Source organism: Eschrichtius robustus, chromosome 16, assembly GCF_028021215.1.
Source record: "Eschrichtius robustus isolate mEscRob2 chromosome 16, mEscRob2.pri, whole genome shotgun sequence".
NCBI classification, from domain to species: Eukaryota; Metazoa; Chordata; class Mammalia; order Artiodactyla; family Eschrichtiidae; genus Eschrichtius; species Eschrichtius robustus.
The window spans coordinates 73,458,810-73,473,807 of NC_090839.1; the positions used below are offsets into that span (position 1 = coordinate 73,458,810).

Consider the following 14,998-nt stretch of genomic DNA (forward strand, 5'->3'; position numbering starts at 1 on the left):
CAATTTGGTTTGAAGTTCCTCTGGGAAGTCAGGTTGGAAGCAAAGCAGATGTACTGAGTCATCAGCATCATTGTGGTTAAAACCTAGGAGAGGTTATTTATACAACAAATGCTTGAGTACCTACTGCAAGCTAAGTAATAGTGGTATGATAATTAACAAACAGGAAAGTGGGATAGTAAATTTAGAAAATATATGTTGAATATGCTTTTTCAATTTGGGAAATGAAAAAGCAAAGCTGTTTTTGAAATGGAAACAATGGGAGTATAAGAATCTTATTTCTCAAAAATTGATATGGGTCAAGAAACCCAAAAGTGTTATGGGTATACATTCAGATGAAAAGAAAGCCTAAGATGTGGGCATAGGAAGAAGTCTTCAAAACAAGGCTGAGAAGGAAAAATATCCCACCTGTTTCTAAAACAACTTTACAAAGGTGGACTGAGTGAATGTGGAGGTTAAGATGGAAATAAGGAGGGTGCAGCAATCTGACTGAGGCTTAAAATTAAATCCCCACACAGCTAGAGACTGCAGAGGATGAAGGCAAAGCATTCTGCAGAAGAACCAGACTTGTGCTTTTGTCTTTTTTTAAACTTTTATGAATCCCCCTTTAACAGCATAGTCACATATTTACCTTAAAATATTTTTTAGGTGCTACTAGAAATGATAATAGAAACACTAGTCACATAATGGAGCATTGGGTGTCTGTGAATTAGGGAGGACTTCTTAGGTCTGTCCTGGCTCCCGAAGGGCTAATAATAATATAACAACAATAATAATAATAATATAGTGACTAACCCTTATGGGGTGCTTATGACCCACACACTGTATTAACATGTTTAATTTTCATTTTGCAGATTAGAGAATAGCCTAGCAATCAATGAAGAGCAGCGTACTGGACAGTACAAACAGCATGAACAATAGCCCAGAAACCCAAAAGTTGCATGTTGTGAATTATATGTAGTTCAGAAATGTGGGAACATAATCTTAACTGTTTTGTCTGTTTGTACTTGTGTTTGGTTTTTTTGTTTCCTGAACAGAGATAGGTAATGGAATAGATTTGACATTTAAATTAATACTTGCAATACATACATAGACATTTACTTAAAAGTTTGCATGGTAAAGATGAGGAGTGCTGGATGCACTTCCCTTGTACTCACAGAGTGCATTTCTTGTTTATTCACTGCAATCAAGGAAGAGGGATAGTACCTAGATGACATTAGGTATTTTCTAAATTAGAGGTCACACAAACTAAATGCCTTCATAGGCTAGCAGGTAAGTGGAGTAAAGGATGAAAAGAAGTAATGGGAACTGTGGTAAATGTATTAATTTTGTACCCTGCCTGACTACCTTTACATTCTCATTTTAAGTTTTTAGAACCCTGTGCTGGTCAAACCACACAACTCTGCAGGCTGAGCTGCCAGTTTGTGGCTGTGCCTCAAACACTTAGTGATGGTTTCAGTCATCACTGAAGGACCTCTCTTTTGCAGTTGATTTCTTAGAGCCTTAAGGTATCAGGCCCTGCTACTCCCACAAAAAACCCTTGAATTTGGGGGGCCTGAAGGCTATGTGATAAAGGATTTGGGGGGACTTAATGCTTAACAGGGCTGGCAGCAGTATTGTTCTTATGGGCCAGAGTGTTCCAACCCACATTTTTATCATCCAACTGACATGACACATACAGAAAAGTTAAACAAATAGATTCAAATCCATCCGTTACTAGTACATTATATATAGATACATATGCACACGTGTGCACAGATGTTCATTGCACTTCACCTTTAATACTTCCACAGGTAATTTCTTAAAGAATAAGGATAGTCTTCTATACAACCATGATACCACAGTCACCGTTAAGCAGAAGAGGGATATTTTCAGCAATATCCTGTGATAACGTAGTTCATGTTCACATTTTTGCAGATGGTACCAAGAATGTCTTTTTGTTTATAGTGTGATATCATTTATATAAAATACAAAGCTTGCAAAACAACGTATTTTGCTTATGAATAAACTCAAATATAGCATTTTATGTGGTTACCACTCAGTTACTTACTGTAGAAGAAAGGAGATGTAATCAAGAGAGGGGTACACAGGAGTTTTCTATTATATTAGTAGTATATTTCTTAAGGTGAGGGGTGTGTGAGTGTTTTTTATATTACACTATAGATTTTCCTACATTTCGATTTTTTTAAGAAACTTAAAGTTTCCAGAGATGTTTAAAGATTAAAATACTGTCCATCCACCTATGCTCTTAGCTGTCTTTTCAGTATAATACACGTCCTCGCTGTCCTGGAACTTCCACTTCTTGCTCTCAGCTTGTCCCATGGTCTGTAAACATATTCAGGTCTTTATAATCTTTAAAATAAATTCCTTTAAACTCCTATTCTCTTGGGGCTATTGTAGAATTTCTCTCTACTTTTAGAGTTCTTAAAAAAATAATCTATACTTGGAATCTCTAATACATTACTTCATTCCTCTGTAACCTGGCTCCTGCTCACTTGGTTCAAGTGGCTCTTACTAAGGGCACTGATCTTCTGTATGCCAGATCCAGACTTTTTTTATTTTTAATTGTGGTTAAAAAACGGACTTTTTCATTCTTATCTTAATATATATCTACATTTTTTATCATTGACCATTTCCTCCTTTTTAAAGCTCTTTCATTCTTTCATTTTTCTTTGACCGGTTTTCAGATTTTATTCCCTCCCATGGCTTTGTTTCATCTCTTTCCCCAGTTTTAGGTTACATGTCTTCTGGATGTCTTCAGCTGATGTTGGGCCCTTCAAACTCAGCATGTCCAGAATCGAACTCATTATCTTGCCACATACCAGTTTCTCCTTCTGGATCCCATTGCTCAAAAGGTCGGCAACCCCATTCATCCAGTCACCCATCTAGAACTCTTAAAATCATGCTTAACTCTCCTTCTTCTTCATGTCTACAGGCCACTGGTTTATCATGCCCTGCTGATCTTAACTCGAGAACATCTCTCAGCTTTCCTCTCTCCTCTGCACTGCTGCCACCATTGACCTGGTTCAGACACTCACCACCTGGTCTAGAGCAACAACCCTATGAATGTCTTCTGTAGTCGTCTCCCCACAGTCCCTACCCCAGAAACCAGTCATGATCCATACGTTGCATTTGGTTGTGGTATTGCATTTGTCTTCTTTAACCTGCCATGCCCGTTCATTTACACGGTATCTATGGCTGCTTTCCTAGCTACTATGGTAAGTAGTTGCCACAGAGGCCATCTGGCTGGCAAAACCTAAAGTATTTTCTAATTGGACCTTTACAGAAAACGTTTGCCAGCCCCTGGACTAGAGGCTAGAATAACTAAGGATACATTTTTTTTTTTTAATTTTTTTTGGCTGCGTTGGGTCTTCGTTGCTGCGCACAGGCTTTCTCTATTTGCGGTGAGCGGGGGCTACTCTTCGCTGCGGTGCGCGGGCTTCTCATTGTGGTGGCTTCTCTTGTTGTGGAGCGCAGGCTCTAGGCGCGTGGGCTTCAGTAGTTGTGGCTCGCGGGCTCTAGAGCACAGGCTCAGTAGTTGTGGCGCACGGGTTTAGTTCCTCTGCGGCATGTGGGATCTTCCCAGACCAGGGCTCAAACCTGCATTGGCAGGCGGATTCTTAACCACTGCGCCACCAGAGAAGTCCCTAAGGGAACATTTTTAACTTTCTCACTCAAATACTATTTGAAATTGTGCCTCTAAGGTTCTCTTATATTCCCAATGATAACAGTTCATACTTCCTGGAAGTACTATAAAACCTAAATACTCTTAACTTCTGAAGGTCTTTCTTTTTGGTGAGATTGGAAGTCTTTAAGGCAGAAAGCACATATTTAGCCATTTTGTTACATGATACATATTTAATTAGAAAATTGTATGAATTTTCCTGGATCTAAATTCTTCCTGAATGAATTCTGCAATTCCCTTGAATTATCACCAGTCTTTGCTCTACCCCACATATCTTCTTTCTGAATAGGTGCTACGTAATGCACTGCTATGTTCTTTTTTTTTTCTTCCTTTGGCCATGCCTCATGGCTTGCGGGATCTTAGTTCCTCAACCAGGAATTGAACCAGGGCCCTCGTCAGTGAAAGCGCAGAGTCCTAACCACTGGACCGCCAGGGAATTCCTTTTTTTTTTTTTAATATTCTTTTTGAGGTATGGTACTAGAGCTGCCCTCAGTCCTGCTAAGGCAATTTTGTATGAGAGTAGGATGCTGATGATATTTTGGATTTCAGATGTTTCTCAGTGCAGTCTTCCAAATCTTAGTTTAAAATTTGTATTTTGCATTACACTCAGTAATATTGAACTGTCCCCTTTCCTCCCATTTCCTGGAAAAGTGTAATTATCATCTTCTACTTAATGATGTTTCTATATGTTTGTCTTCCAGATCATTTGTAATGTTGGCTTTTGGCTTCCTTATGTGTAAGGGAAATATATTATTTGACTTCTTCCAATTCTGAAGTAGTCTCCGACTCTGAAATGTTTTAGTTGTGATTGCTGAGGAGTCCTGCACTTTTTATAGTTTTAGTCAGGCTAGTAATCTCCCCACCCCCACCCTGACTCCCTACCCCACTCCCCTACTCTTAGATTTTTATTTTTCTGTCTAAGCTGCAGTGTTATGATCATAACAAAAATGTCTTTGTGATCCAGCCTTGGTAAATGCAGGTTTTGAGATAGGCTTTTTTTTTTTTTAATAAATTTATTTATTTTTGGCTGTGTTGGGTCTTTGTTTCTGTGCGAGGGCTTTCTCTAGTTGCAGCGAGCGGGGGCCACTCTTCATCGTGGTGCGCGGGCCCCTCACTATCGCGGCCTCTCTTGTTGCGGAGCACGGGCTCCAGACGCGCAGGCTCAGTAGCTGTGGCTCACGGGCCCAGTTGCTCCATGGCATGTGGGATCTTCCCAGACCAGGGCTCGAACCCGTGTCCCCTGCATCGGCAGGCGGACTCTCAACCGCTGCACCACCAGAGAAGCCCGAGATACCTTTTAATTTAGGTTTTTGGGAAAGTGTCGAGTAGATTCCAGATTAAAAATGGAATTTTAGCTAATAATTACTGATGGCATCTCTTATTTTCCTAAAATGCATGGGAGTACACGGCAAAAGGCAAATTTAGAACATTACCACCTCCAAACTAGGTCATGACCAGATTGTGAGAGAAAGTTTCACTAACATTAAAGGTGATAGAATTGGTTTGCAAAGTGTATTTTGCTGTTTTCTGGGGCTTTTTGCTTTTGATGTATTTGGGCATTAAAAAAAAAAACAAACTTGTAAGTAGTCAAATCTCTTTTTTTAATGGTTTCTTTCTTTGCTTTTATGTATAAAAAATTCTCATTCACAAATAACTTCTTGGTTTCGTCTTAACACTGAATCATTTGGAATTGTTTTTGATAGGTTGTCCATTTTAAAAAATCTTTATAAAGTATTGAATATTCCTTTTCTTTTGCTGATTTAAAATGCTAACTGTTGACATATAACCTTAGATAATATACTTGGGTCTGTTTCTGGATTACTTTTTCTGTTCAATTGAAGTTCTTATGTACTCTGGTAGTACAGTGCTATTTAACTGTTACATGATAACAAGAGTTTTTTTAATCCTCTTATTTGTTTTACGTGAACTTTTAAATCACTTTAATCAAATTACAGACTCTTGTTAGTAATTTTTTTATAATTGAATTAAACTTAAAAGGAACATTGTTATATCTTCCTATTGAGGAACAAGTTTCTATACTTAATCAAGTTGTCTGCTATGGCCTGCAGTAAAGTTTAATCATATATGACTTTTTAAGTATTTATGTTAGCTTTATTCCAACTTCCTTTATAGTTTTTTATTTTTTGGCTGTGTTGGGTCTTCATTGCTGCGTGTGGGCTTTCTCTGTTTGCGGCGAGCGGGGCTACTCTTTGTTGTGGTGTGCGGATTTCTCATTGTGGTGGCTTCTCTTGTTGAGGATCACGGGCTCTAGGCGCACGGGCTTCAGTAGTTGCAGCACGCAGGCTCAGTAGTTGCGGTGCACGGGCTTAGTTGCTCCGTGGCATGTGGGATCTTCTGGGACCAGGGCTTGAACCTGTGTCCCCTGCATTGGCAAGCGGATTTTTAACCACTGCGCCACAAAGGAAGTCCCCCAACTTCCTTTATAGTTTTTGTGGCCATTACAATTAGGATCTTTTTTCATCCCATTTTGCTGTAGTCCATGAGATGATGTTGGTGATGGCTTGCTTGTTTTAGATTTGGAGAAAAGTGGATGGATTTGGGACTTCGTGATGTTTTGGACAGGAAGGAATCAAGGATAAATGTTAGGTTTTAGGAAACTTACTGAGATGAGGAAAACTAGTAAAGAAGCATGATTGTTTTTTTCCTTTGGGAGGAGGCACCTGTAGGGATATAATCTAGGAGCTGGCATCCTTTCTGAGATATCTAAATGGAGATTTAAAGTAAGCAATTTCTTATATGATTTCTAATTTTGTTCTTCATGAGGGAGGCATGGTGGAATGACATGTGCTTTAGAGATAGGACTGAAAAATAATGATAATCACTGATACACATTAATTAGTGAAAATAATGGTCCTCATTTATTAAGTACCTAATCTGGATCAGATATGGTTCAAAGCACTTTTAATTATTAATCATTTAATCCTCACAGCTGTGTGAGATAGGTACTGTTACTATTCCCACTTTACAGATGAAGAAACTAAGGCACAGAAAGATTGAGGATCTTACCTGTGGTCACATAGCTGGTAAATGGCAGAGCGGCTTTTAAACCCAAGCAGGCTGGCTTCAGAGTTTTGCTCTTAATCACTACACCAAACTGCCCTTCATGGAGCACTTATTTGAAACCGGCACTGAGCTACATACTTCGCGTATGACAGTAGGTTAACTAAACAACCAGGTAAAGAAGTACGTACGTACTGTTTGTATCCCCATTTTGCAGGTTTGGTCATACAGCTACAACATAGAGTCCAGACTTGCACCTGGGTATCTCTAGAGTTCCAGCCATGTTCTGGGCCACCTTGCTTTTTTACCTAATGATGATTCTTGCCTTTCTTACCTTATTTTCTACCACCTTTGAGCCTCGATCTCCTCATCTGTAAAGTGAAGGTAATGCCTGTGCTCTAGGGTTGTTTCAAGGATTCTGTGACAACATTGCACATAAAGCACGTGCTCCAGCGTGTCAAATGGTGTTGCTGGCAGTGCAGTGCTGGTCTGTTGATTTGCTTTTACCCAGTGAGACTGAGTGACATTTTAGTGTCCTTTATTTCATGAGAAGAATCCTCCTCATGGGCACTGAAAGATGAAAAGCTTTACTTGGCAGCTTAAAACTGCCAAATGATTCTTAATCAGAGAGCAGAAGTCAGAGTCACAGAACTTTAAAATGTATATCTGTATATCTATATTTGGTGAATTATGTATACATTTTTGGTCTCTGTCTGGTCCTTTTTTTTGCTACTCTTTCTAGCGCATCATGTTTTGCTGCTTAGCAATTGTGCTTTGAGAGAAAATGATGCAAGATGAACCTGATTTTCCATATTAGCAATACCCTTATAGTGAGTGACACTTACTTTCTGGGCTTACAATGCCTGGTGGTTGGTTCATTGCATCTGGGACATGACTTGAGCATATGTATTACTTAGAAACACTACATATGATTCTGGTTACTACTGTAGTAGAGAACTACAATATGAGCAACCCGCTAGGGACAGTCTAAATGCAAACATCTTATGCAGGTTAATATCTCTGAGGAGTTCTAACTACCAGATCCTTAAACTGAATGAGAGTAATGAATTTGGGAAAGCATTAGAAGCACTAAAACTGCCTGCCCTACATGCAGTACAATAACTAGATGATAACATCAGTACATAGCAGTAAGTCTAAGATAGGATTATGTGACTAGTCATTAATGTCTTCAAATGTCAGCAGTTGGTTTTTTAATCATAATAACTTTGATCTTCAGCGAATCAGCCATTTTTCTGTTGTCTTCTAATAAACATGGCTATTAAGACATTTTTATGAAGGAGAGTAGAACTAAAATTATTTTTACTTGCATGCAGTATTTTTCAGATTGAATATGAACACTAATGAAATGGAAATGTAGTGGAAAAGGCTTTATAATTCTTATAAACTTGTAATACCCAAAACAGTTGTGTGAAAAAGCTATTCTAAAAAAGTATGGCTAGAAAAGGATTCCTAATATATTTCTAATACATTTTATCAAGTTTGGCCTGTTCACTTGTCCTTAACCATTTATATCCCAGCCCCTTCTTTCCCACGTTGGGCCTCCAAGCCTGGGTTGCTCCATTATCCTAATACATCATTACTACCTGTCCTTCCTGACTCCAAATTCTTTACTTGCTGATATGTTAACAATTCACTCATTCAAATATTTATTGAGGAACTCTTATGTTCCAGGTACTGCTCTAGGCTCTTGGAATAACATCCATGAACAAAGCAGCAAAATTCCCTGCCTATGTGGAATTAATTATTGGATATGGAAAATTGGTGGCTGAGATATAACCAATGCCCTTGTAATTACACTGCCAAGTATTATATCTTGTTGATGTTGAGGAGCCACGTACATTTATAATATATTCATCAGTTTTCCAAACATTTCATACATTTCTGTGCTTCTCCTTTATTCTAGATATAAACCACAATACTTCAGGATCCCATTATGAAAATTCGCAGCGTGGACCTGTGTCTTCTACAGGTGACTCTAGCACAAACTGTAAGAATGCTGTTGTAAACGACTCGCCTGAAAAAGAAGCATGGCCCTCAGTCCCTGGCAGTGATCCAGAGTTGGCCTCAGAATGTGTGGACGTTGATTCTGCCTCCAGTTCTGAATCAGAGAGAAACGTCACTATCATGGCTTCAGGGAGCACAGGTGGTGAAAATGATGGCCTTCGGAATAGCACTGGACTTGGATCCCAAAACAAGTTTGTGGTTGGTAGCAGCAGCAATAATGTGGGCCATGGAAGTAGTACTGGGCCATGGGGTTTTTCCCATGGAGCCATAATAAGCACATGTCAGGTCTCTGTGGATACTCCTGAAAGCAAATCAGAAAGTAGCAACAATAGAATGAATGCTTGGGGCACTGTAAGTTCTTCATCAAATGGAGGGTTAAATCCAAGCACTTTGAATTCAGCTAGCAACCATGGTGCCTGGCCAGTGTTAGAGAACAACGGACTTGCCCTAAAAGGGCCTGTAGGGAGTGGTAGTTCTGGCATCAATATTCAGTGCAGTACCTTAGGCCAGATGCCTAACAATCAGAGTATTAACTCTAAAGTGGGTGGTTCTTCTACCCATGGTACCTGGGGAAGCCTTCAGGAAACTTGTGAATCTGAAGTAAGTGGTACACAGAAGGTTTCATTCAGTGGTCAACCTCAAAATATTACCACTGAAATGACTGGACCAAATAACACTACTAACTTTGTGACCTCTAGTTTACCAAACTCCGGTTCAGTACAGAATAACGAACTGCCTAGTACTACAGGGGCCTGGCGTGTGAGCACAATGAATCATCCTCAGATACAGGCTCCGTCGGTTGTAAATGGCACTTCCCTTTCTCACCTTAGCAATGGAGAGTCAAAAAGTGGAGGCTCTTACGGTACTACATGGGGTGCCTATGGTTCTAATTACTCTGGAGACAAATGTTCAAGCCCTAATGGCCAAGCTAATGGTGACACTGTGAATGCAACTCTAATGCAGCCTGGCATAAACGGGCCTATGGGCACTAACTTTCAAGTTAACACAAATAAAGGAGGAGGTGTGTGGGAGTCTGGGGCAGTGAATTCCCAGAGTGCATCATGGGGAAATGGTGCAAATTCTGGAGGAAGTCGAAGAGGATGGGGAACTCCTGCACAAAACACTGGCACTAATATACCCAGCGTGGAATGGAGCAAACTGCCTAGCAATCAGCATTCCAGTGACAGTGCAAATGGCAATGGTAAGAAGTTTACAAACGGATGGAAATCTACTGAGGAAGAGGATCAGGGTTCTGCCACATCTCAGACAAATGAGCAAAACAGTGTGTGGGCCAAAACGGGAGGTACAGTGGAGAGTGAAGGTAGTACAGAAAGCACTGGACGCCTTGAGGAAAAAGTAACTGGGGAAAATCAGAGTAGAGATAGACGAAAAATTGATCAGCACACATTACTCCAAAGCATTGTAAACAGAACTGACTTAGATCCACGTGTCCTATCCAACTCTGGTTGGGGACAGACTCCTATTAAGCAGAATACTGCCTGGGATACCGAAACATCACCTAGAGGGGAAAGAAAGACTGACAATGGGACAGAGGCCTGGGGAAGCTCTGCAACACAGACTTTTAACTCAGGGGCATGTACAGATAAGACTAGCCCTAGTAGTAATGATACCTCATCTGTATCGGGGTGGGGAGATCCCAAACCTACTCTGAGGTGGGGAGATTCCAAAGGCTCAAACTGCCAGGGGGGATGGGAAGATGATTCTGCTGCTACAGGAATGGCCAAGAGCAATCAGTGGGGGAATTGCAAAGAAGAGAAGTCTGCATGGAATGATTCGCAAAAGAACAAACAGGGATGGGGTGATGGACAAAAATCAAACCAAGGTTGGTCCGTTTCTGCCAGTGATAACTGGGGAGAAACTTCAAGGAGTAACCATTGGGGTGAGGCTAATAAGAAATCTAGCTCAGGAGGTAGTGACAGTGATAGGTCCGTTTCTGGTTGGAACGAACTTGGTAAAACTAGTTCTTTTACTTGGGGAAATAACATAAATCCAAATAATTCATCAGGATGGGATGAATCTTCTAAACCGAATCCTTCCCAGGGATGGGGAGATCCTCCAAAGTCTAATCAGTCTCTAGGTTGGGGAGAATCGTCAAAGCCAGTCAGTTCTCCAGACTGGAACAAGCAACAAGATGTCGGATCTTGGGGAATCCCATCAGCTACAGGCAAACCTCCTGGTACAGGCTGGCTGGGAGGACCTATACCAGCCCCAACAAAAGAAGAAGAGCCCACAGGCTGGGAGGAACCATCCCCAGAATCCATACGTCGCAAAATGGAGATCGATGATGGAACTTCAGCTTGGGGAGATCCAAGCAAATACAACTACAAAAATGTGAACATGTGGAACAAAAACGTCCCAAATGGCAGCAGCCGTTCAGACCAGCAAGCACAGGTACATCAGTTGCTACCATCTGCAAGTGCCATCTCAAACAAAGAGGCAGGCAGTGGCTCTGGTAAGTTTTTATTTTGTGGAGTCTGTGTTACAAAGTACTTCACAGTATTGTGAACCTTGTTTCAAGTTACTGTTATTATAAGATCTGTTTAACGAAGTATTTGGATATGCACACAAAGCTTTTTTTAACTCTAATCCAGGAGAAGTTTATAGGGAAGAAAATTATGCGGAAGGTGTTTACCATCAGGGAACAGGGCTCTGCCTTTGGCAGTGTTGGCTGTGAATCCCACATACTCCATTCTCCGTTAGGAATGCTGTAGAAGGCAGAATTGGAAAAGTGATGTCAAGCTGGAATGCTGTACACTTTTTTCAGTTCTTCTGAGTCAAGCCATCACGTTTTGGTTTTATTATTTGACTAAAATATCCCCAGAAATAAAACAAGTATCTAATAAGCACAGTGCTCTCTAAAAAACTAGGTACTATATTTGGCCTTAGAAGGAATTTACTTAAGTAAGCATGAAATCTAAGTCTATTGGATATAGCGTGTATGTATGTTTGCTTAAAACATTTAATGATATCTTTCTAGTATATTCCACTTTCGTCTTATAGCAAGGAACTAATTCCTATCCTCTGCAAATTATCTTGACAATGACATTTTTCATTAGTTGTCATTGAGATGTGTTGTCTTTGTTAATGGAGGTTTTATTGAATAATAATCCCATTGGATGTAGAGACAGAAGTGTTTTCATGAACTAACCTTTCAGCACCTAATTTTTTTTCTGAGTATTATTAATTTAGGTATAATTCTTAGAAAAAACAGGTATGTGTCTAAGGGAAAGGCTGTTTTGGTTCTTTTAAACAATGTGTTTATGGCTTGGCTTTGCCGTGCTTTGGACAACCTAATAAAAAATTTTTAAGAAGCATTGTTCAGCATGTATAAAAGTAGGATGCCTACCTATTATTAGTCTTATAGTAAATTGCTTTTTCCAGAACAGTGATGTTGAAAGGTTGTACGTATAGTAAAAATTTTATACACACACTGTACCCAGCTTGATCACCTGCTTTAATTCACTAGGTTTGACTCAGAATGACTTGACTTTTCCAGGAGTTAAATTCATCTTCAAAGGAGGATGACTTGCCATAATTAAGGTTATTCAAAAGAATCTGCTGTACACCCAGAGGGCAATTCTGAAAGAAGAGGTGAAAAAAAAATTCATACCATATAGTTAAATTACAATAATGGGAAATTATTTGTCTTCTTTACATAAAACAGATGCCATCCTTTCTGCCTATCACAACATTATTATTTAATACATAAATGTGAAGGTCTTCTTCTTTTTGTTCCCTAAGTATTCCTTATTGCCCCTACCATGTGCTGATGACTTCTTTTCCCACACTTTCTAAAGGCTGGGGTGAGCCCTGGGGTGAGACTTCTACTCCAGCCACAACTGTGGATAATGGTACTTCAGCATGGGGTAAACCCATAGACAGTGGTCCCAGCTGGGGCGAACCCATTGCTGCGGCATCCAGCACATCCACGTGGGGCTCCAGCTCTGTTGGTCCACAAGCATTAAGCAAATCTGGTAAGTTATTGATAATTCCTGGTTTCCGTTTTGTAGCAGTGGTGATCTCATTGACTATAATTAAGTAATTGGATAATGCTTACGTCATTGATAATGTATCTGTGTATTACCATACTAGAAGATTTCACTATCTGTTTGGCTCTTTGAACTTGTTAACGTAGTTTGCTTTATTACCTTTCTGAATTTCCTATCTTTTCTTTTTATTAGAAGTGTATAACTATTAATGATTTGCATGTACTTCACCAAATCTAAATTATATTTTACCAAATTGGATTATTTAGAAATAGTCAAGCAACTTTCATGCTATCCAGCACGAGAGGCTGAGTATAATAGTCATGGGGACACATGTCCAAACTGTCTGGCTCAGGTTCCAGATAATTCCCTGAGTATTACACAGAAAATGAACAGAATTCAGGAAGGACCCTCAATATTCAGATGAACATTGTCACTATTCCCATAGGAATTCCAAAGGCCGAGTATAGAGATGAAATACTTTCTGCTTTTGACTTGCTGTACTTCTGGGCCATTCTCCTTAAAAATATGTATTAAAATTAATTTTTAAAAATTCTGTTCATCCTCTTGGCCCTGTGCGTCACCATGCAGCTTGCTAAGCAAGTACGAACAAGAATGCCACCGATGTCCCATGTTTAGGAACCCTCTGATTTGTAAAAGCATGGCAGGTGTTTTATTGAAAATTTTAATAAAAATAAATTCTTGTTTAATGTAGCTTTTAGCTCAGCATATAACATACGTTTTTGCCATGCAGATCTGGTAAGGGAGATAAAAGAGGGTTTTTTAGGTTCTCCCCCAGCTCTGCCTGCTTAATGAATGCTCAGCCTCCAGAGAGAATTGTTTGATTAAAGCATGTTTCTCTTTATCACAAATCCACAATCAGGGCCAAAATCTATGCAAGATGGCTGGTGTGGTGATGATATGCCATTACCTGGAAATCGCCCCACTGGCTGGGAAGAGGAAGAGGATGTAGAGATTGGAATGTGGAATAGTAATTCATCTCAAGAGCTTAATTCATCTTTAAATTGGCCACCATATACAAAGAAAATGTCATCGAAGGTAAACATTTCAAGGGCAAAGCCCTTGAAACTTTAAATTCCAAAGGTAGTTTACCCACGGAAAACTAATGTCCTGCCTACCCGTTTATGGCAATCAGTATAGTCTATGCAGTCCCCAACTTAGGTAGAACCTCTTGTATGGGCAGCCACCTAGAAAAACACGAGACTACAGGAACTTCCTTTCTCCCCACTGCTACAGCTTGGGATTTCTCTCCTCCTCCCCCTCCACCAGTGCTGCCTGGGACAACCCCTCGCCCCAGGGTGGTGCCTGCAGTGCCGAGGATGAAGAGAAGGGCAAATCTCCATGTCGACTCTTTCCATCCCACTGCCAGTTCGTCTCCCATTCCACCTCCTCAGCTGGAGTCCCCGACCTCCCCATTACCCAGAGTTACCATCCTCCTCATTCATCCCCCATCTTTGTCCCTTCTCCACCCTGAAAGGTCCTGCGACAAAAATCCCTAGGAATGAATAGAGTTTTGTTTTGCTTTTAAATGTGGACAGATCTTATCCCAAACCTGGCTGTTCATCAGAACTGTATGGCATTTGTTTAAAAAGTATAATTTCCTATACCCTAGGCTACTGTTGTTTTGGAAATTGGACCAAGTTTCTTGTCCTGAACAAGCTCTCTGAATGTTTCTGATGCAGAGCCAGGTTTGAGAACACTGGTGTCAGATTTTCTTGGGGACCGTTTCGAAAATATGTGCCTAGTCCCCCAGGTGATTCTGATATATCCTCTCCACCCTATTTGAGAACAATTTCTTTTTGAGGGACCTTAGAAGTCAAATACCCAGTAGCTCACTGCCAGGGTCCCTCCCTTTTTATCCTGGGATTCTAAGTCTAGGACCTGCCATTTTCATTTTTAAAATTTTTCATTTGGCTGAATTTGCCTATTGCCTCACCATATAGCTTATGAAGTGCTTTCCCATATTTTACGTAAATCATTTGATCCTCATAACCTTCTGAGATAGAATACTGATGAGGAATTTGAGACTGGAAAAAGTGGTGACTTGCCCAAAGTTGCATAACTAGTTAAGTGACAGAGCAAGGACTTAAGTTTAGGTCTTCCAATTCCAAACCCTGTGTTCTTCCCACTGGACCATGCTGTTTTGTGACTTTGTCTTTCCTTACAGGGTCTGAGTGGCAAAAAAAGGAGAAGGGAAAGGGTGTGTAGCCTTTTTACTCTTTCTCCTTTGTTTCTACTAGTA

The 14,998-nt window shown here is 40.2% G+C and overlaps 1 protein-coding gene across 7 annotated transcripts in view; it reads left to right on the top strand.

Annotated features, from left to right (window-relative positions):
• Window positions 1-14,998, top strand: part of TNRC6A (trinucleotide repeat containing adaptor 6A) — a 97,445-nt gene that overhangs the window by 48,854 nt on the left and 33,593 nt on the right. For 6 of the 7 annotated variants that reach the window (XM_068524662.1, XM_068524659.1, XM_068524656.1 and 3 more), the window contains 4 exons: window positions 8,628-11,201; window positions 12,547-12,723; window positions 13,619-13,794; window positions 14,924-14,956. In XM_068524662.1, coding sequence (XP_068380763.1) covers window positions 8,628-11,201; window positions 12,547-12,723; window positions 13,619-13,794; window positions 14,924-14,956 — 2,960 coding nt within the window. The remainder of the gene's footprint in view (window positions 1-8,627; window positions 11,202-12,546; window positions 12,724-13,618; window positions 13,795-14,923; window positions 14,957-14,998) is intronic. The other variant, XM_068524657.1, reaches the window with a different exon arrangement.